Source organism: Synchiropus splendidus, chromosome 5 (assembly GCF_027744825.2).
Source record: "Synchiropus splendidus isolate RoL2022-P1 chromosome 5, RoL_Sspl_1.0, whole genome shotgun sequence".
In the NCBI taxonomy this organism is placed as follows: Eukaryota; Metazoa; Chordata; class Actinopteri; order Syngnathiformes; family Callionymidae; genus Synchiropus; species Synchiropus splendidus.
Window position 1 is genome coordinate 28,008,944 of NC_071338.1, and position 19,751 is coordinate 28,028,694.

At 41.8% G+C, this 19,751-nt stretch overlaps 2 protein-coding genes and 3 non-coding genes across 5 annotated transcripts; 2 read left to right on the forward strand and 3 right to left on the reverse strand.

The window, feature by feature from the left end:
* Nucleotides 1-1,625: 1,625 nt before the first annotated feature.
* On the reverse strand, nt 1,626-12,828 carry kif7 (kinesin family member 7). Its single transcript, XM_053865317.1, has 20 exons — nt 12,681-12,828; nt 9,186-9,582; nt 8,825-9,022; nt 8,232-8,625; nt 7,821-8,168; nt 7,271-7,463; nt 7,034-7,192; nt 6,750-6,908; nt 6,486-6,598; nt 6,265-6,377; nt 6,018-6,173; nt 5,735-5,940; nt 4,900-5,097; nt 4,627-4,752; nt 4,368-4,544; nt 4,083-4,298; nt 3,708-3,914; nt 2,821-3,019; nt 2,571-2,726; nt 1,626-2,400 (listed from the first exon to the last, which is right to left on the reverse strand). Exons 2-20 carry the CDS (start codon nt 9,514-9,516, stop codon nt 2,012-2,014), a joined length of 4,038 nt encoding a protein of 1,345 aa, XP_053721292.1. The 5' UTR covers nt 9,517-9,582; nt 12,681-12,828; the 3' UTR covers nt 1,626-2,011.
* Nucleotides 10,393-10,465, forward strand: trnar-ccu (transfer RNA arginine (anticodon CCU)). Its single transcript has one exon. It is a non-coding gene; the product is annotated as a tRNA-Arg (tRNA).
* trnar-ccu (transfer RNA arginine (anticodon CCU)) lies at nt 11,254-11,326 on the forward strand. Its single transcript has one exon. It is a non-coding gene; the product is annotated as a tRNA-Arg (tRNA).
* trnar-ccu (transfer RNA arginine (anticodon CCU)) lies at nt 12,030-12,102 on the reverse strand. Its single transcript has one exon. It is a non-coding gene; the product is annotated as a tRNA-Arg (tRNA).
* An 808-nt stretch (nt 12,829-13,636) lies between the features above and the next one.
* Nucleotides 13,637-19,615, reverse strand: LOC128759175 (fibulin-7). Its single transcript, XM_053865939.1, has 8 exons — nt 19,451-19,615; nt 17,051-17,210; nt 16,816-16,986; nt 16,543-16,668; nt 15,815-16,000; nt 15,599-15,736; nt 15,024-15,159; nt 13,637-14,961 (listed from the first exon to the last, which is right to left on the reverse strand). The coding sequence occupies exons 1-8, from the start codon at nt 19,511-19,513 to the stop codon at nt 14,598-14,600; spliced, it is 1,344 nt and encodes a 447-aa protein (XP_053721914.1). The 5' UTR covers nt 19,514-19,615; the 3' UTR covers nt 13,637-14,597.
* Between the last annotated feature and the right edge of the window lie 136 nt (nt 19,616-19,751).

Genomic DNA, 19,751 nt, shown 5'->3' on the forward strand with positions numbered 1-19,751 from the left:
TAACAATGTCAGATACCTTCATATTGGTATAGGAAAAGTTACCTAATAGTTCTGGAGCTACTTAATGTAATGGTCTCATTCTGGTTGTTTATAACTGGCTCTTCTCTTCACGGCTGTTATAAAAGTGAGGGGTAATCTTTATTTAAACCTAATTTAGTTATATATTACAAAAATATTCTTAGGGGATAACGAGTAAGTCAAATTGAGATTACAACAAGATTATTACAAATGGCCTTTTATAATAACTCAGTTTATTAAATTGTACAAAGAGAATGTTGGAATGATTTCTTTTTCATCAGATACAGCTAAAATATTTGACTCTAATATTGCATATTACATTTTTGTTACTCATTTGCACTTTTTGAAAATGTAAATTCAGCAGCATACAAAAAATATACATATAAATTGCATTAGGTACAACTCCTGAGTCACTATTAAGAAGAAATTAGAAATAGCACCACTGACGGTGATACTTTACTACACTTTTTTGTGTCTTACTTAATAGATATTAAGTAGGTCAAAATTAATGAATATGTTTCTATATTGTCACTATGATCAAAACTAAAGAGAAAACTGCCCAACAATGTTTTTACTTGAGAAATCACTTATAGATGGGAGTTGAATATGTGAAGTTTTGGAGGCTTCCTGACTTGGTCTCTCACAAGTGCATACTCATCACGCACACAGTTTTCAGTGGCCCCCAATTTGATCCTGAAACTGCATCCTCATGATGCAATGCTGTCTTTGTTCCACCGCATTTGGCCTCTCTCATGCTCTCCGTCTAATACACCCAAACTTAAGATCCAAATCTGTTGAGTGCAAATATATTTTGGGAGAAATGTGAGATTTTCCATCTCTTTGTCACACAAAGATTTATTTCTAAACATCAAGTTTTGGCAATAAAGAAAAATAAATTTGAGCCACTGCTGCTTAGGGTCACCCTGATATTTGTTGTAATATTTCAGCACTTGGACATAAAAAATGGCTATATTTGGAAGATGAATGCTGTTCCCTGATGGACGTGGAAGCCAGAGGGTCTGCCCTGCAACAGGTCGGCACCGGAGGTTTCCTTGGCATCTTCTAAATGAATTAAAAACATGTATGGAAGAATATTTTTAGTACATATGTTTTACCAACATTGAATATCAGATGAGTTATTTATCATCTATAAACCATTGCCAATGGTAAATAATAAAAATCTGCCATATAAAATTCATGCGCGTATAAGAAATAGTATCAACATATCGATGTTTGTTCGATCCTGGTAATGAAATCATTTTCTCTGACTCACGCTTTCAGGACGCGCCTTAATAAATAATGGCGTTATACTGACATCTGCTGGTCACTGAGGAGTTCGGGTCTGTCAACTCGACTTCGGAAGTCTGCTTCGAGTGTATTTATTAATTGATCACGATTAATAGCATTTTAATATTTGGCACCAGGTTGATCACAATGAAGTTGAATCTGTGTACATGAATTGAAAATACCGTATTTTGAGCTTCTATCCTGAAGTTTCTTACCTGGGCTTAGTGATTGAATTTTTTTTTCCAGTGAAAGAAAGTTCAAAACGCAATTAAGCAGTTTAATGTGGATCAATTAAGTCCTTCTTGACTGTAATTAATGAATGTCCCAGACCTAGCACTTATGCATCTTACTTTGAATACAGTACTGTACACTCAACACTGCAGTACAGACGTCTCAAAGTCATGTGCGCTGCCAGCTACAAGCTAAATAACTGAAACAACGCAACGCCACTTTGATTTTTTACTACACATTTGCATGAACGTTCTACAGCACAGGCCAAGTGGAAGGATTCGATCAGTAACAAAACAAATCTTCTAACTGACGTAGTGTTGTGTATCGATGACTGGTCGGAGAGTAAAAGTGCTTCGTGTATAGCAGTGGGTTTGTAAAAAAAAAAAAAACATAGAAAAACAGAAATGAAACACACAACACTTTGAAGGCACAGAAGGACATGATGAGAGGTTTGTACATCAACAGTTGATTGAAGTCAGACGGGATTCCTCCTCACGTCTATTAAAACGTTATTGGAAGTCAGTGGTCCCACGTTGAGGCTGGAGCGGCGAGACTCCCGGCGAGACTTGACAGCAGGCAGAGATGAGGGGACGCTCCAGGAGCCTGACGCCGTCTGAACAACACGGTTCACAGGAGCATCACAGGCTGACCTCATCCACAGTTCCTCCATGACAGCAGACTCCTCTGTTGGCAGAGAAGAGCGCCTCCAAGTGGATGGAAGTGGAGTGTTCACAAGTTCGCGCATCTCCTCTCTGGTTCGGGAAGGTTTTTCCTGCTGTGCTGCTCCTCGGGCTGCATGTTTCTCTTCAGGGCAGCGAGTCAGTCTCTCTGTGCTGCCGAAAGGTTTCCCTTCTGATGTTGCACCTGAGAGGAAAGAACGGTTAGAGAGCTTAAAGAGTTTGACCAGACTGCATGTTTATGAACAGCAAAATAGGTGAACTCCAAATTACTTTATTAGACATGTCAAAAGAAGCCGCCAAAACGAAAACTTTATTTAATTTCAGATCAACAAAGTCATTTTAGGCTTTTCTTACCTCTTGTCGGCTCCTTGGACTGACTCACATGGGCGTCCCGCAATTTGCTGCTAAGCTCCAGATTTGCCGCTTTATAGTGGTTAAGCTCAAGGCTTAGGTTGTGAATCCAACCCTCGTACTGCCGCTGCCGCCCAGCAAGACCCTCGTCCAGTTGCTCTGTTTTGGAGAAAATGAGCAGAGGGTACATTCACACGAGGTTTGACTTCTCAACAGCAGCAGATGACGTCTGAGTAGAGACGACATGTCTGACCTCGACACTGCTGCAGCAACAGCTGCACGCTTCTCTCGTGCTCCTTCTGCTGCTGCGTCAGCCGCCGATCCGTCTCCAGTTGTGTGCGATCGAGGGCGTTTTCCAACCACTGCACCAGCTGCTGCCGCTCGTCCAGCTGCATCTCCAGCTCAGCCAGAACAAGTTGTAACTTCCGCTCTTCTTCACGCAGGGACACCACCTGGGGACGTTGGCAAACACTCTTCAAGAGGTGATGGTGAGCTCAAGCTCAAAACCTGATCATGAGCTCATGTGCTTATTTGGAATTACTGACATCTGCTGGTCACTTGAGGCACAGCAGTCCCACAATTGAAAGAATCGTATTGAGTCTTAATTCTTACACAAAGCACTTTGATCTGACAGTTTGTTCCTAAATGGTTGCAACCATAATAAATTAGGTAAAATAATAATAAAATAAACATGAATAGGTCGAGTTGTGTACACATGAAATAAAAGTATCTACAGGTAACATTTTCTTTTCCAGATACTTATCGACCCATTTACAGTCATCAACCTGGCAAAAATGTATCCTGGCTCCATCTACATACATCTCAGGTCTTAATACGTCCAGTTGTTGGATGGTCGCAGCTGCTATTCTAACCGTGGACAACTGCACTCTGCCACTCTTTCATGTCCAAAATGTACACACATCCATTCATTAATATCACTGTTTACAAAGGCTAGGTTTCCTGGAAACAGAGTCTAGTTAGTTACACACTACTGTAGTAATAACAGAGGCCACGTTGAGCGCTTCATTTTGGACACCCCCACTTTTCTCCGCACACATACAAGGGTTCTGCTTCATCAGTAATATCAGCAACTATGGGCTGCAGACTCAAGTGACAGGACCTTTTAATCAAACCACTAACCTTATCAAAGTACTTGCAGAGCAGCGCTCGTGTCTCAGAGGCAGACAGGTAGCTGAGCTTGGCCATGAGGTTCATCTCCCATTGTGACAGCATGCTGGCCGACGCCCTCAGCTGCCTCTGCCTCTGTGTGATGGCTTCGTTCTTGTACTCGATGGCAGCGTCCAGAGCTTCGATGGCCTCGTCCAACTGAAACAGTGTTCGCTCCTCCTTCAAAACACCAACAAAAGCAACATAAGCAACAAACTTTCGCTGCAGTATCGACTAGGAAAAAGATACAGATCGGGTGTCTGTTGGTTCATAAATGTTGACACCCTTAAATGCCATCACTGAATCTGTATTTCCCAAACTAACCAAAAAAAAAAAAAAAAAACAAACCTCAGGTGAGAGCAGGTTTCCCTGCCGCAGTTTGTCGTCCAGCTCCACTCGCTGTTTCAGAAGTGAGTCTTTCTCTTGCCGCAGGTTAGAGATCTCCTGGCGGATCTGTTGGGAGTCTTGTGCACTGCCACTGCGAAGGAGACCGTTTCTCTCGCTAAGCTCTTGCTCCAGTGTTTCAATGCGGCCTGTGAGTGTCACTAGATCTTTACTAAGAGCCTGAGGGAAGAAACCACGACAAATGAAACTTCATTCACAGAAGCAGTGAAGGTCCTTGCCGATCGATACCTGGCTGGAACGAAGCCTCTTTGTCTCCAGTCCACTCCGCTCTTGCAACAAGGCTTCTTTTTTCGCTAAGATCGCCTCTCGTTTTGTGAGCTCTCCTTCCAGATCCTCCAGACCTCGCCTCTGATCAAGTACGCGTTCCATTTCTTCATCCAGCCAGCGCTTTTGTTCTTCAATCTTCTGCTCAGGCAAAATATAAAAAACAACCTTACACTCAAAAGAACAATCCTGACAGAACTATTACTTTAAAACAACTTCTAACCTGCTGTTCTTCCAAAGAGATGACGGAGCCGTTGCTGCCACTACGCCTCTGTCGCTGGAAGGCAGCAATCTCCTCCGTCTTGATCTTCAGGATCTTCTGCTGCTGCTCGTTTTTTATCTCCAGTTCCTGCAGAAAGCCGAACACACAAGCTATATTTGTAGAGGCTGTAAAACATTTTTGAAATCACATATACATTCTGTAATCATTTCATTTCATGCAGCACTGATGCTACAATCCTTGATGTTAGGATGTTGTCACCCCTCGAGTGAATACCTTCACTCTATGTGTATTTCTTTGCATCTCCGTCTCCAGGCGACGCTTCTGTTGGCACTCCTGTCGCAGTTTCTTCTGCAGCTGCTCCTGCTGCTGCCTCATGGACTGGACGCTGCGTTCCAATTCCAGCACTCGACGTTCACTCTGTGCAGGCAAGTTAGCCAGTCGAGCTGTGTCCCTCTGTCGTTGACTGAGAACCTGATTCATTGGGGAGAAATAAATAATAAGCTTGTCATGATCCTGTTGTTTAGATCTGTGATTCTTAACCATAGCACTAGGGCCCATGGTTGGGCCGTGAGCGCCCCCTACAGGGCTGCGAAAAGTTTTTTTTTTAATTTTACACCTTTGGGCCGTGAGACGCTCAGTATTAATTAACTTGCCACATATGGTGGCAGTAGTGTGTCAGTGAATTGACTTGACAGCTGCAAATCTAGAAGTTCTTCTTTGGAGTTTAAATAACATATATTATTTTTATTTTATGATATTATTCAATTATTCCAATTTTCTCAACAGTTTGCATCAAGTGTATTTTTTTTTCTTTTTTTTGTTTAGTAAATTTGATGAACATGACATGTACCTGGTTCTGCTGCTGGTTGGACTTTTCGATGACAAATATCTTAGCGATGATCACATAGTTCCATGACACTTCACAAGGTTTTGGTGTGTTTACGTATAAGCAGATTAAATATGGTAATTGATCAAAAATTGAAATCAAGAGTAATGAATCAGTTCTATTACTTGAATGGGCCCCGGGCCGATTTGTTCTGGGAAAGGTGGGCCCCCGAGATTAAGAACCCCTGGTCTTTTTCTTGAAAGAAAAAAGTCTGAGTCAAACCTGAACTTTGCTCTGAGCGGCCGCAATCTTCCGGCGACACTCCTGCGCTCTGGTCTTGTCTGTCATGCTGATCTCCATCTCCTGCCTCTCCAGATCGTGCAGCTGCCGCTGTGCTTCTTGCAGCTCCCGCCGAGCTTGAACCGCTTCACTTTCCAGAGCCGTGATCTTATTACTGTACTGCCGGTTAAGGGACTGAGCATCCTTTCCTAGAAATATACACACATCCAAAAGATGACGGTGAGCAAGGCGTACTTGCCAGAACACTGCCACGAATGTGACTGACCAGTTTTGACCAGCTCTTTGATGAGCTCTTCTTTCATGCGAATGGTAATGGACAGCTCCCGGATCTTCTGCTGGGCCTGTAGAAGACCCCACTCCGAAGCTCCATCAAAGCTTCTCAGAGATTCACGTGTGGCTGTTTCCCCCGAGCTGGAGTTGGCTAAAAAGAGACGAAACAATACGCAACATTTCAAAGAACAGTTCTTCAAGACAGCCCCGGATTACAGATTCCATCTTCCCAGCTAACTTACATGCCTTCCTGGTCAAACCAGGATGCTGCTCTTGTTCCACCGCCTGATACAGTAGGCCTTTGCCAACAGTTGCAGTGAGTAGTTCTTTTTTGCTCCACGTCTGGTTCACTGGCCTGTGGAGAAACAGGGCAAATACATCTCATAAAAAAACAGATGACACGTTCAAGACGATCATTTCTGAATTGAAAAACACACGACAAAAACAAACAGTACGAGCATACTTTCGACAGCTGGATTGACTCCCTTCTTCATTCATGTCCTGCACTCCTGCTAGCTCGTCATAGAAACTGCAGTCCTGATCCCCCTTTGGTCCAACACAGTCAACAGGGCTGAGCTGCAACAAATAACATGAAAAACTGTACTTTATTTTTTGTAAGTTTTAATTAGTGTTAAATGAAACAGTTCACTGCATGTAAATGAATTCAGTGTTTGTTTTTTAAGTATTCTCATCCAGCATCACAGTAAGACGGCACAATCCTCCGTACCTGGCTCTGAATAACACCATTGTGGATATGTTGTAAAGAGTTAGTGGGGGCAGTGTGGGGTCTGCAGTTATAGTTGAGGTCGAGCCCCAGCACACCCGGGGACGACAGAAGACTCTGCAGCTCCTGAATCTGGTCCTGTTGCTCCTGAAGCTTGTCACTCTGAAAAAGAAAACCAGTTACTAAAAAATGAAATCACTAAGAGCTCTCTGTAGAAGAAGCATCTCGCAACTTGACTCTTTGGGAAAAAAAGTACAGCATGTGCACACAAGAAGACTAGATCAAACCTGCTGCTTGTATTGCTCCATTGCATCCTCAAGAGCTGCTAAGAAGTCTGTGTTTTCCCTCTCCAGCCGGTTTATTTGGGCCTGAAGTTGAACAACATTCTCCTTCTCCTCCGGTTTCTCATGGTCATAAATCCATTGCTCCTCTACAGCATCTTGATCCTTCAAAACATTTAGTGGACACTAAGCAACGCCTTAATGCGTAAAGATAAATGTCACTGTCTGTTCACTGTGACAAACCTGGTTGTTTATAGAAGGTCTTCCCGTCCTTAATGCCAGAGAGTCCTCAGTAGAGCTGTTGTCGATTCCACTGTCTGGTCCAGAGGCAGTGGTCAATCCGCTACGCTCCTCCTCCACCGAGCACAGCCACTCTTTCACTCTAAGATTCTGTTCCGCGGTAAGAGCCCCGTCACTCTGGAGCTCACGGAGAAGCCTAGCAAAGTAAACATTTTGAGACTGAAGACTACACTGATCAATCTAATACACATCAAATCATCTCTTTCTATATATCTACATCGGCAAACAGATAAGTTATACAAATGATTCAGCCCAAAGTTTATTCATTTCAAACCTGTGGCTCGCTGAAAAAAAAATTAACCAATTCTACACAGCTCTTACAACAGACAACACACAAAAAACATGAGGCCGATAAGCAGGACCAGCCTTGGTGTATGACATTGTGCTGTTCACCTAAAGAAAAAGAAAATGCCCTGAAAAAGCAAAACTTTTGCCGATGAATAAATCAGTTGATTCGGACACACTGAAACCACTAAAATGCAAATATTTTTACCTGTATGCAGTGTCCGTACAGGTCCTGTAGTGTGCGCTCTGCACTTGGAGTCTGCTGATCTCCCCCTCTCCTAGCCGTGGTCTCTTGTTTGGGTCACCATGAGAAATGATGCGAGTCTCCGAACGCTGACGGTTTTCCAGAGCTCTACGAAGAGCTTTGATCTGTTGCTCCAGCCCTTCAACCCGATCAGGCTCCCGTTTGCAGTTCACCGTGGCCCGGTTCTGAATGTTCCTGGCCCTTGTGGCGTAGTTTAATGTGTTCAGACTTTCATCAAAATCTGAAGAGGATGGACTGATACAGGCAATCATCAGGGTTTTAGAGTTCCCGCCTAAAGAGTCTTTCAGGATTCTGAGTGAGACAAGAATCAAGTTAGAAAAACAAAATACACATGAGTAGTGTTTGAAGATATACCTGGTGATTTTGGAGTCTCTGTACGGGATGTGGGAGCCTTTCCTCTTCGGGTCTCCGAGTGCTCCAATGACATTACCAAGTGCCAAAAGACCACTATTTATCTGGATGCTTTCTTTGAGTCTCTCACCAGTGTTGCCGGTCCTCAGGATTCTCTCAGACCCAGCCAAGTCCACAAAATGGAATTTGGACGACAACATCTGTGGTGCCGTGTTTGTTCCATAAAGCCGTGTGCTTCCTCTACGTTGATCCATGTACAAGGTGAATATTGTGTGAGACCGACTCGAGTTTTGGTTCATCTGGGTAGCCCCAGTGTGTCTGGCTGTGTTTCCTGATTCCAAGAGACTGAGGACTTCATCCAGGCCTTCCACTTCACACTCCTTCACTCCAGATAAGACTAAGACGCAACAAAAACAGGGAATGTAAATAGACAGGTTATGTAGTTTTCAGTTCTGCACAGCTACATGTTACAAAAAATAAAAATAAAAATGGAAAAAATGTTGACTGATCTCTTTCATTTGACTATCTCCTTCATTAGAATAATCAAGTTGCATTAAGAGGATTCGGCTCAGCATATTGTTTCTAGTGTTTCTCACCTATGTTGCCTTTATCTTCTCGTATATGGATGTCTTTGCTAGAAGTTTCCAACTCCAGCAGATCCTTGAATTCCTCTTTGTAGACCTCCAAATACGAGACTCTGACTGAGAAGTCAGAGAGGTCATTCTCATCCAGCAGCTTGAAAACATCGGCCACAGCTCTGGGGATGATACCCTGCTCCTCGTCTCTGAACGAAGCTGAAAAGCACAAAAGTTGAACTGTAAAACATTAACACTAAAAAAAAATAAAAAAAAGAGTAAAAGTATCAGATTACGCAACAAAACATGAAGCAACCATTGTAACCTTAATCAGGCCACAGACATACAGTATTTGCTGCAATTTTTAGGAAGCATTACTTACTGATATTAGCTTCCCCGATTGTGTAAGTTTTTCCTGAACCCGTCTGCCCGTAGGCAAAAACGGTGGCATTGAAGCCGTTGAAGAAAGCATCGATGAGTGGCTGGACTGACTCTGAATATACATCCTCCTGACAGCAAGTTTCTTCGAAGAGGAAATCGCACTGGAAATGTCGATCATGGCCCAAAGTGACTCGCTGAAGATCTGGATCCACAGTGATGCAGCTCTCGTGGGAGTGTAGAACCTCTTTGGGCAGCAGTGGACGCACACGTATTGCAACTTGCACTGACGAATACTCCGCCCTGCTGTGGCCACTGGGCAGCTTTGGAGACATTGCTGCTAAAGGTTTGGTGCCTCTACTACGACAGGATCATTCTGGGAGCAGTGGGTCAACATCTGGCTGAAAAATGGAAAAACAACAAAAAATGATATTACTCAGGATTGTACGAGACCAAGGCAAGTTGCTTAACATCTGACCTACCCATAACCCAGAGGTATATAAGGCATGTCCATTGACGTTTGAAGCATGTGATTGACTTATCCAGTGTCTAATGTCCTTAACTTTAACATAACTTTTAGGCTGCTGTTAGCAGAGTGGCGCAGCAGAAGCGTGCTGGGCCCATAACCCAGAGGTTGATGGATCGAAACCATCCTCTGCTATGTTCTTTTTTTTCTCTTCTTTGCAACATATATTGTCCTCTAAAAATGGTTTTGGTCCTTTTAAGTTCTAGGGTTCATTGTATAGTTCATTATATAGTTTCTCACCAAGGGTTTAGATGGAGAATTGAAGTTGAAAGACCAAACACCATGCTTCTGTTCATACTGATAAGTCAAAATTCATAAATAAATCAATAAAATTACAATACAGGACCCAGTGGCCCAATGAAAAAGGCACTGCCAGGGATTATGGGTTCGAGTCCCATCTGGGGTGTAGAAATATGTTATTTTAGCAAATAAAGCAATTGATGTCACTATGTTTGGATCTTGGGTGAGGTTCAATAGTATTCTGCTTTTCTATTGTTGGTCTAGTTGACATTGCCTTTGACAAATTTACATTTAGATGGGATGTCCATTGTTTCGACACTGACTCCTTAACCAAGGGCTTGGACGGAGAGCTGCAGTTGACCCAAAGTGTATTATAAAAACGGTTTCATCAAAATTTATTCTGACATTATCAGAATGTAAACAGAGGCTTCAAAGTGAAAAACATGCCCCAGTGGCCTAATGGATAAGGCACTGGCCTCCTAAGCCAGGGATTGTGGGTTCGAGTCCCATCTGGGGTGTAGAAGTTTTTTAGGAAAAACAAGTTTCTCTCTGGTGGGTGAAAAACTGGTAGTGTTGAACTTAAGTCAGAACTCAAGATTGGGAAACATGTATGGTGTTTTCAAACTGCACTGATCTTATGTTTTATATAATGGTAGCTTTAAGCGTATATTCAATTCAAGAAACAATAACATCTGCAGTTACAGAGACTCCGCAATGATTGTATTTGATAATTCATAGATCTGAGTGGGATATTGCAGTGACACAAGATGTAAGCTTGTTAGTTCAGTGTTTCACATGATTATATTCTGAACAAAACTTGTGTTGTGTATTTTACTATTCATAATCGATCGTTCAACAAAGCACTTCCCTCAACACACACTCGCAGCTGCTGCTCATGTTGATGTCACATGCAGAGATGAGAATGCTCCGAGATCAGTTAACCCACATGCATCACAGAATTGTGGTTCACCATTTGATACCCATAGCCCAGGGATCGGTATCGGGACTGCAACCCCACAATGCACAACAGAAATGAGTGGTAGATATTCCTTGTATGTAAGTATCCCAGAGGTGGATGGATCGCAACCATCCACAATGTGATGTGTTTTCTTAGACTCAGCAATTGACATTTGAATTGGCTTGGAGACTTTGACTTCCCCGTGAATTGGGACATGCAAACACACAACCACTTTCAGAAGTTACAGAGCCCCTGGACCTTGACAAACAGGGTGTGGGCTGGGGTCAATGGTGGAAAACGATGCCCTAAAATATTAATTTCCCTTCATTCTAAACTAAAAACAAATATGCCCCAGTGGCCTAATGGATAAGGCACTGGCCTCCTAAGCCAGGGATTGTGGGTTCGAGTCCCATCTGGGGTGTCTGAAAACATATTCTCTTTACTTTAACAGTGTACTTAAAAAGGGAAATCCTTGTTTTAAAACCATGCATACAGACGCCTACTTGCATCATAAAATACAACTGCACCATTCCAGTATAGTACAAACAACTCGCTTGGAAAGACGGAGAACAACACAAAGACGGAAAAACATGTTTCCTTAAAACTGCCATGTTAAAGAGTACAGTAAGATAAAGCAGTACATCGGCCAAAGGCTTGTGAACCCAGCACTGTACAAATCCATTGCTCTACTCAGTCAGACCACCCAACCTGGCTCTGGAGGCCACTGCACTGAACCACCACCTTCTCTGCTGCTTTCTCAGATAGTGACATCATAAGCATAGCTATCTGAAATGTGTCATTCATTTAGGAGGTAAAACTAACTTGGTACAGTCAATATTAGCTTTCATAAAACTTTCTGGCCCAGCGACCTGACATGTATGGTTAACTGTTGGATCGGGTCCCATTAGGTTGGAAATGCAAAGATTTACACAGTCTCAAAATAGAGTTTCTAAATTTTAACCAAAACCCCACAAAACCCAAAGACAACACAGGATCTTTTTTTTTTTTAAACTCAGCATAACTGAGGCTCAATAAGAAAGTCATCATGGAGAGGAAGACAAACAAGGAGCACAAGTGTGATTTAAAGTTTCAGGGTACAATGCCAACTTCCCCACTGAACTGTTCACCCCAGATGGGACTCGAACCCACAATCCCTGGCTTAGGAGGCCAGTGCCTTATCCATTGGGCCACTGGGGCAATAACAACATCAGACTCTACTGTCCGTTTATCGAACACGTCTGAATAGTAAGCTAAAAAAGGGTATGTGCAGCATATATCATAAAATACAAAGAACTCTCTGAGAATTTGAAGCCATTTGCTCCCAATTTCAGCATTTTTCATTGTTGTTTCTTCTAAACCAAAACTAATTCCACATCTATCTGGGCATATACGTCCCTTCATAGACTCAGTCACTAATTAAAAATACAAAGCGCCACTGCCTGGTTAAATAGCGGTTTCTGGAGTGGGCTACAAGCAACTTCAGAATGATGTTCTGTTCGTCATAATATTGGATCTTAGATATGAACTCTTCCGAGAATAAGTATGTTCCAAGTTCTTTTTGGAGGCACGTTTGCCCATTTCCCTCTAACTAACATGCATTTGGGTTTGTTTTGTGCCACAATGCTACCTCACCTCGGCTAAGCTAAAAATAGCCGGCAGCCACTCAAACAACAAAACCGAGCGATGCTGATGAAGCTCCAACCGAAGAGATGAACTATATCAAATCACGCCATGCACACTCACAACACACTTGAAAAAACACGAGTTTAACTTACTTTTAAAATGCAGATGTTGTGGCGTGGAGGGTGAAGAACACCGAAGAGGCTGGAAAATGGAAGTTTTTTTTTGGGAGGGGGGAGCAGGCGTGGGAGGAGTCTCAGAAGTTTTGGAAGTTCGGATTCAGTCGTAAAGCACAAAAACGATAGGAAACGGCATTGTAACGCCACGCTGATGTTGCTGCATCAGCGTCGATGTGACTTCAGCAGTGTCTTAAATATAAGTGTAATGCATCCTTATGTTGAAAACAGACGGATTAGCGTTAATTTTATCCAGATAAGAAAGCCCAGGAATGCCTATGCCCATTTGATATTGCATTTACGGTAAAAAGTTCCTTCGAGGGATGCTGTTGTGGAAGTTGTTCGATCAAGTCTGCGGTACTTCTATATATCTATATATACTCCTACTACATATACATATATCATATCATAAATACATATATACTACTACTAATATACTACTTACATAATATTACATATTTAATTTTACCTTCCGTCACATTTCTTTTTCAAAATGTCGGTTCTTATTTACAAACAAGGGGCCCACCGTTTGTCTTTTCAAGCAGACGCAGCAACACTGTGTATTGCAGACATACATGTTGAAACAATTTCCGGGTCTGTTTTTATTGCGTATTGAATGAATTTGCCGCATCCGATTGTTGTTAACACAGTTACAAGAGGATGGAACGGTACAATTTAAGTGAAACCACCAGGTGACGCTGTGAGCTCACTGATGATTTTTTTTCGACTCAAATCATCTTATTTTCCAAATACATGCATACATTAATTACACCACCACTATTTAGTACTGTTTAGGGTCGCGCAACCCTGTTGCTGTAAGGCGATAGTGCTAATAATTCCAAATAACTTACCTCACTTTAAAACATCAAATGATGAGAAGAGACAAGATGGGAAGTCGTTTTTTTCATTTTATTTACCATTTTATTTTCCATTTTTCAAATTACAGGAGTGTCCCGGTAGGCTTGTTGTACATACTGTGTTCAGCAACAATAAAGGTGGTTTTCAGTTTTGCCTTTTGTGGGGTTTTTTTTTTTAAATGACAGATACACCCACATGACAAAGTAAAAAAAATAGGTTAATATTGTTTTTATCCACTATGCAAATAACAGTTTCAAATTCGCAAACCATTTGTCAAAGTAATTGTTTTGTTTTTGTTTCAGTGAAGCAAACTCATAAAAAGGTCCTTCAAAATTAACATTTGAGACGCAAGAACAAAAAACCTTGGAGGAATGTTAGGAAATCCCAACTCATGAAAAATCAGTACTTAATGTTTTTTAATTAATTGTGTTCCTTTTATTTGATTTATTTATTTTGTGCTTTGTTATCAGTCACAGTCATATGATAGATAAACAGCACAGATCTTGTTTCTGTTTCAGTGCAGTATGTAATGTAGCTGAATCCACACAAAAGTGAACCTTTTCCTGTACAGAGGTAAAACTAAGTTGCCAAAAGACTGGGACAACTTCATACCACATATACACTGAGATTGGGCCATTGATTTCACTGGAGTACACTCAACCAACACTCACTTGAAAGGGTTTTTATCTTTCAAGGATGATTCCACCTAAACAGAGAGCGCTGTAGTGAGGGGACTTGAATATATAGCAACATCGACAAGTGGGGATGGAAGGCTGAACCGGAGGATGTAACATGATGAGGAAGTTATGGGAGAGAAGAAGCAACTGGAAGAATTCAGCTGTCACAACAACTCACAAAAGAAAATATCTTATCACCTGAATCACTGCACACATTCCAAAAAGGTAAAAAATATACAGGCAAAGATATTAGTTTACGTTTTTTTGATGAACAACTTTATTGATAGTTACCATGTGACGCATGTCATTGTAATTCAAATCATTTGCTGATTCTCCCCGCTGCCTTTGTTATGTCCCATTTTTAAAAGTCATACTGGGATACAAACATGGTGACTTTGGTGATGTAACGGCCCAGCTGGACTCTTCTCTCCAGCTCACTCATCTCCACCTCTGCCTCCAGAGTTGCCGGGCCCTGAACTGGGCTCATCAGCATCAGTTGCCCAGTCAGACGATCTGAACGCTGAACTGTGAAGTGCCGCCGAGCTTGCCTCCCACCCAGCATCGTGAAGCGAAGCGTGTCACCCACTGGACGCAGAGCAGAGACTCGGAACATGACACGAGGAGCTGACAGGTTGGAGACAACGGCAAGGTAATGATAGGAGAAGGAGTTGGGGGCTTGTGTACAAGCCCTGTTATCCACGGGACATGGGTTTCGTTCGCAGCGCCTGGGAAAGGAAACAAACACTCAGCGAATCCTAAAATGTTTAACAATAAGGATGATGCTTACATTGGTGATGTTTTGACATATGTTGCATGTGGGATTTTGGGGCACTCGACTCGGACACACTGGAAACCCCCGTATGTGTTAATGCACATCTGGTCTTTTGTGCAGTTGTTTTGTCTGCTGGCACATTCATCAATATCTGGTGAAAAGAAAATATTCATTTTATTAAAAAAGCATTATTGGCCACTCTGGTGTTGATCTTCCTTATAGTTACTGTTTGAACAGATACAAAATGTGTGATTATTTTGCGATTAATCATGAACTGTAATTAATTGAGATGAGATTGAGAAAAAATCTATTGATAGCTCTAGGAAATTAACAATTTTAAAAATAAACTAAAACATACAAGTGAGTGCAATGCCATGAAGGTTGATGTCCTTTTGATTCATCCAAAATCTGTTTGCATTTTTTGAGGGGGCACTTGGAAAAAGAATCACTTTCTAATATATTAAATAATTATTAATTAGTCATAGTAGCAGTCGGAGATGTTTTAAATGGATTGCACATTAAGTGAAATAACAAAAAATATACGTCATAAAACGGCATAAACACAATCAATATTAAGAGGGGAACCCCACCTTTGCAACTGCGACCATCACGTGTTGCGTTATACCCAACAGGGCAGGTGCAGCGATATCCTCCGGGGGTGTTCACACAAGAGTGTAAACAAAGTCTTCCAGCCTGTCCGTTATGGAAAAGCTCGCATTCATCAATATCTGTGATGAACAATATAATTTTTGTTATTTAAGTTACATGTACATTTGCATAGTGGCGGCTCGCTTCTCTCTTCGTACCCGTGCAAGTGTAGCTGTCCCGCCCAGAGATGGTGTAACCAGGCTCGCAGGTGCAGTGGGTGGTCCCCTGAGTTATAGTACAGCGTGACGGACGGGTAAAAGGACCAGAAGTGTCAGCTGGCATTGATGCAGCAGCAGTGGCAGCAGGAGAGGCGGCGGCTGAAGTGTTCATCACGGTGACAAAGACTGAACAAGGAGCATGAAGACAGATGAGCAGTCATCAGAACTACAGCATCCAAAACCATATTCATCCAACATCCTTTCAGTAGTTTTAAAAACAGTAATAGAGGTTTAGCAACTCCAATCATCATTGCTTAGTCATCCACACAAAGCCCAAAATAGAGCCACTACTTCTTAACATAGAACGGAGAGACTTCAGTTTCTCCAGTGGTAAAGTGGAATTTTTTACATTCTTTAAATTAATTCACAGAAATGTAAAATGTTTAAAGAGCAGAAATGTACATATTTAAAGGTAACACGGTAAATGTAGTGAGAAGTTAATACTGGGCTCTCTTGCAGGCTCATTGGGGACTCAAACTCTCTTACAAATTTGAGTGAACGTGAGGTTTTGGCATAAATTGGCAATATGACAAATGTGTCCTTTGGCTTCCAACCAAATTGCAGCATGTTTAAGTTGGCTCATATGTGACTGAATTTAAACGTACAGAAATGAATCTGTTCTCTGGATGAATATTCTCAAACAGACCATGTACATGACTGGTACTTACAATTTGGAACAGGGCTCTGACATGTGACTCCAGCCCACCCTTTGGCACATGTGCATGAAAACTGGTTGACCTCGTCTGAACATGTCCCTCCATTCAGGCATGGTGATGACGCACACTCATTAATCTCTGCAGGAGGAGAAGAGAGGCGCTTTCAGTTCATGGTGCATAAGTACAGAGATTCACCTCAGTGTAAACTCTAAGCAAATGCAAATGCTTGAAATGAAAGAGTTGTTTGGTGATGAAGGATGGAGATGAAGGAAGGCTGTCATGTACCTCGACATGTCGGCTGCTGGCCGCTCCATGTCAGGCTCTCCTGACAAACTCTGCTCTCTGACCCCACCAGTTCATATCCAGGATCGCAGACAAAATGAACCTCATGTCCAGGGCTGTGAGACCTGCCCAGTCTCCTCCCGTTAACCGGAGCGTCCAGTTTGGCGCAGGTACCTATGGAATGTTACTGTGAATACATTTTTGCCTTGTTTGTTTGTCAAACACTTATACAGCTTACTGTTGATTGTTTTTGAGGAATGTTTTCCGGTGCTGCTCTGTAGAAGGTTTAGTTTCTTCCTCAGGTTGCGTAGACTCTGAAGATACGAGGTTTCATGAGCGGACAGAAGCTTCTGGACCTGTTTCAGGGAGCCTTGTATTTCATTTCTACTGGGACAGTCCTGGAACAGAGAAGATTTAATTAGACAAAGATCTTCAAAACATTTCACCAATGGAAACAAAATCTAGTGCTGAGTGAAAGCTTAACTCTAATGATAACAAATAATGTTTTTATTTATTTATTTATTTATTATCTCAGTGATATAACATGACAATAAAACAATTATCATCAGTCAAGCTATTTATTAAGACCATTAATGAAGTGGTTTACGGCAGAGGAACATGAATCCATCTACCATTCTTCATTTCATTCAAGGTTGGTTCATTGGGGAAGCAGCATAAGTAAAAAGGCCCAGACTGGCCACTTCAAATAGGGTCTTTCGCTGAGGAGGAGCAGCATTTGTACTTGGAGTCTCTCCAGAGAGCCTCATTATAACTGCAAGGAGGAGTCAAGACGCTCTGCAGAGCAAACTCAGCTCAGCCTGTATTTCATGAGCTACCCCAAAACGTGTTATAAATCATGTTATGAAATGTTATAAAGAGGGTAGCTGGATGGCATCTTAACAAGACCCCAGGATCTCCACAGCCCACAACTTTGCATGCAAAGAACAACTTCTGCTACCATGGCTGGTAAACTGCTGCCTCAATAATGAGCTGACCAAACATGTACATTAGCAGCATGATAAAGACGAAGTATGACTTGAGTCCATTGAAGAGAACAAGAGAGCGTATGTTGTAGAGATACCAGTGATATTAAGGATACACAAAGTATGTGATCTAATTACAGGGTACTCAAGCCAATCCCTGTTGAAACTGTGAATGTTTGTGCTTTGAAATTCTGAATATGAATAGTTGACCAAATCTGGACGTCATCGCGAAATAAGGCGTATTCACTCGTCAATGTACCTTTTTACTTGTGTGGCTTTGAGCGTGGAGAGTTTTAATCCTCATTACACAAACTTATGTAACGTCAAAATACATCATTGCAGAGAAAGGTACAAGTAATCACTAGCTGCTTCTGATGTGGTGGATCTAAGGTTCGAGTTAATGCATCTATTTAGGTAACAACCTCCCCTCATTATTGGCTGAAATGGGGAGGTAGTGGCTGGGACTTGTTTACCACCTGAACCCCTCATTACTCCCTTTCATTCATCAGTTGGGTTCTCCCACCGCTGGCCCGTTCTCTCACACATGTTTTCTGCACAAGCAATGGCTGTTTTCACCCCAGAGAAGTTATGTAAGAAGAGTCAATATTTATTGAAAACACCTTTCGGATTTCGGCAGCACTGAGACCTCGGTCAAAAGCAGGCTGTCTCGTGTTTATAGCTGGGGTGTCAATGGGCTCTTTCTGTGGGATCTCGTAAGAGTCTGATGTTCTGGTTCTGGCTGAAGAGCACACCACGTGTTTGAGTGACCACTGACACTCAGTTTAACAAGAAGACCAGCAGCTTCGGCGTCACACATGATTAGCTTTGGAGCGACATATTTACATGACTGTATTCATAAAGCGTATTCCCTGCAGTTAAAACCAGGACAAGACATATGTAAACTTCTACAGATTACACTTCAACGAAGCCCACTGCTGCCAAACAAGAAATCTGCTAAGATGTTGTCATTCTAACAGTTATTTTCTCATGTACCTAACTTGGCCAATACTAGAAAAACAGCAGCAGTTACACATAACCATCATTAGATTCATGACACTAAAGTGAGAAGAGAGGAGAACTCCCCAAAAAGACAAGATTACATTAACAAATCATACCTGTCTATAACAACCCCCAACAAAGATGACCTATGATGGCCTATGTTGTATCGTGGTGACCAGTCAATTTGATCAATTTAGTTAAAGTACACAATAATTTCAGCATGATCATAGTATCCAAACATTACGTTTATTAAACAGCCATGCACTCTAAAATAGAATATTCCTGAAGTTTTAATATACAAAAGATTTCAAGCATTATATTTCTAAACTATCATTAACTATAACAGCAAATTAATGATCCACTGTAACCCATCTGATTTAAATAGACCTCATCTCATTTAATTCCATCATTGTTGCTTTATTTTATGTAGCCCGAGTTTTGCTTTAGAGAAACATTTTCCCTGAATATTTTACTCTAAATGAATCTACTACATATATACAGCATAAAACAAACATCTTAAACATTGTAATAGTGCGAATAAACAATGTATTGTAACCAAATCCAACAGAAATGATAAAAAACCCACAAAATTTGCTGAAATAATATGGTGTTTTTGTTCAATAATAACCTAGGAAATGTCGCACAGTGCGACTCACCTGTTCAGCGGAAGGATGTATCACACACAAACCCACCAAAGTGATGAAAGCAGATACCAGCATTTTGCCAGCAATTCAGTGGTGAGTCTTGGTTAAAAACAAAAAGATGTTAACTTCAAGTGGACTGTCCACAGAGTGAGTCGGGACTGCAGGTCAGTGAAGGAACGTGCTGGGCAGTGGAAAAGTTGCTGCAGTGTAATGCTGGGTCTGCTCCTGAGGAGCCAATCAGTGAGTGAGACTGCAGGTGAGTTGTGACCACATGATGGACCCTCAAATACATTTAGAGCTCACTATATAGTTT

Coding starts and splice junctions, on each gene's coding strand:
- kif7 (XM_053865317.1), bottom strand. CDS start 9,516: ATGTCTCCAAAGCTGCCCAGTGGCCACAGCAGGGCGGAGTATTCGTCA. Junction 8,626..8,824: donor AGAAGATAAAGGCAACATAG/GTGAGAAACACT, acceptor GTTGCGTCTTAG/TCTTATCTGGAGTGAAGGAG. Junction 6,378..6,485: donor AGTCAATCCAGCTGTCGAAA/GTATGCTCGTAC, acceptor GTTTCTCCACAG/GCCAGTGAACCAGACGTGGA.
- LOC128759175 (XM_053865939.1), bottom strand. CDS start 19,513: ATGCTGGTATCTGCTTTCATCACTTTGGTGGGTTTGTGTGTGATACAT. Junction 16,669..16,815: donor CCAGCAGCCGACATGTCGAG/GTACATGACAGC, acceptor CTCCTCCTGCAG/AGATTAATGAGTGTGCGTCA. Junction 15,737..15,814: donor GGACAGCTACACTTGCACGG/GTACGAAGAGAG, acceptor TGTTCATCACAG/ATATTGATGAATGCGAGCTT.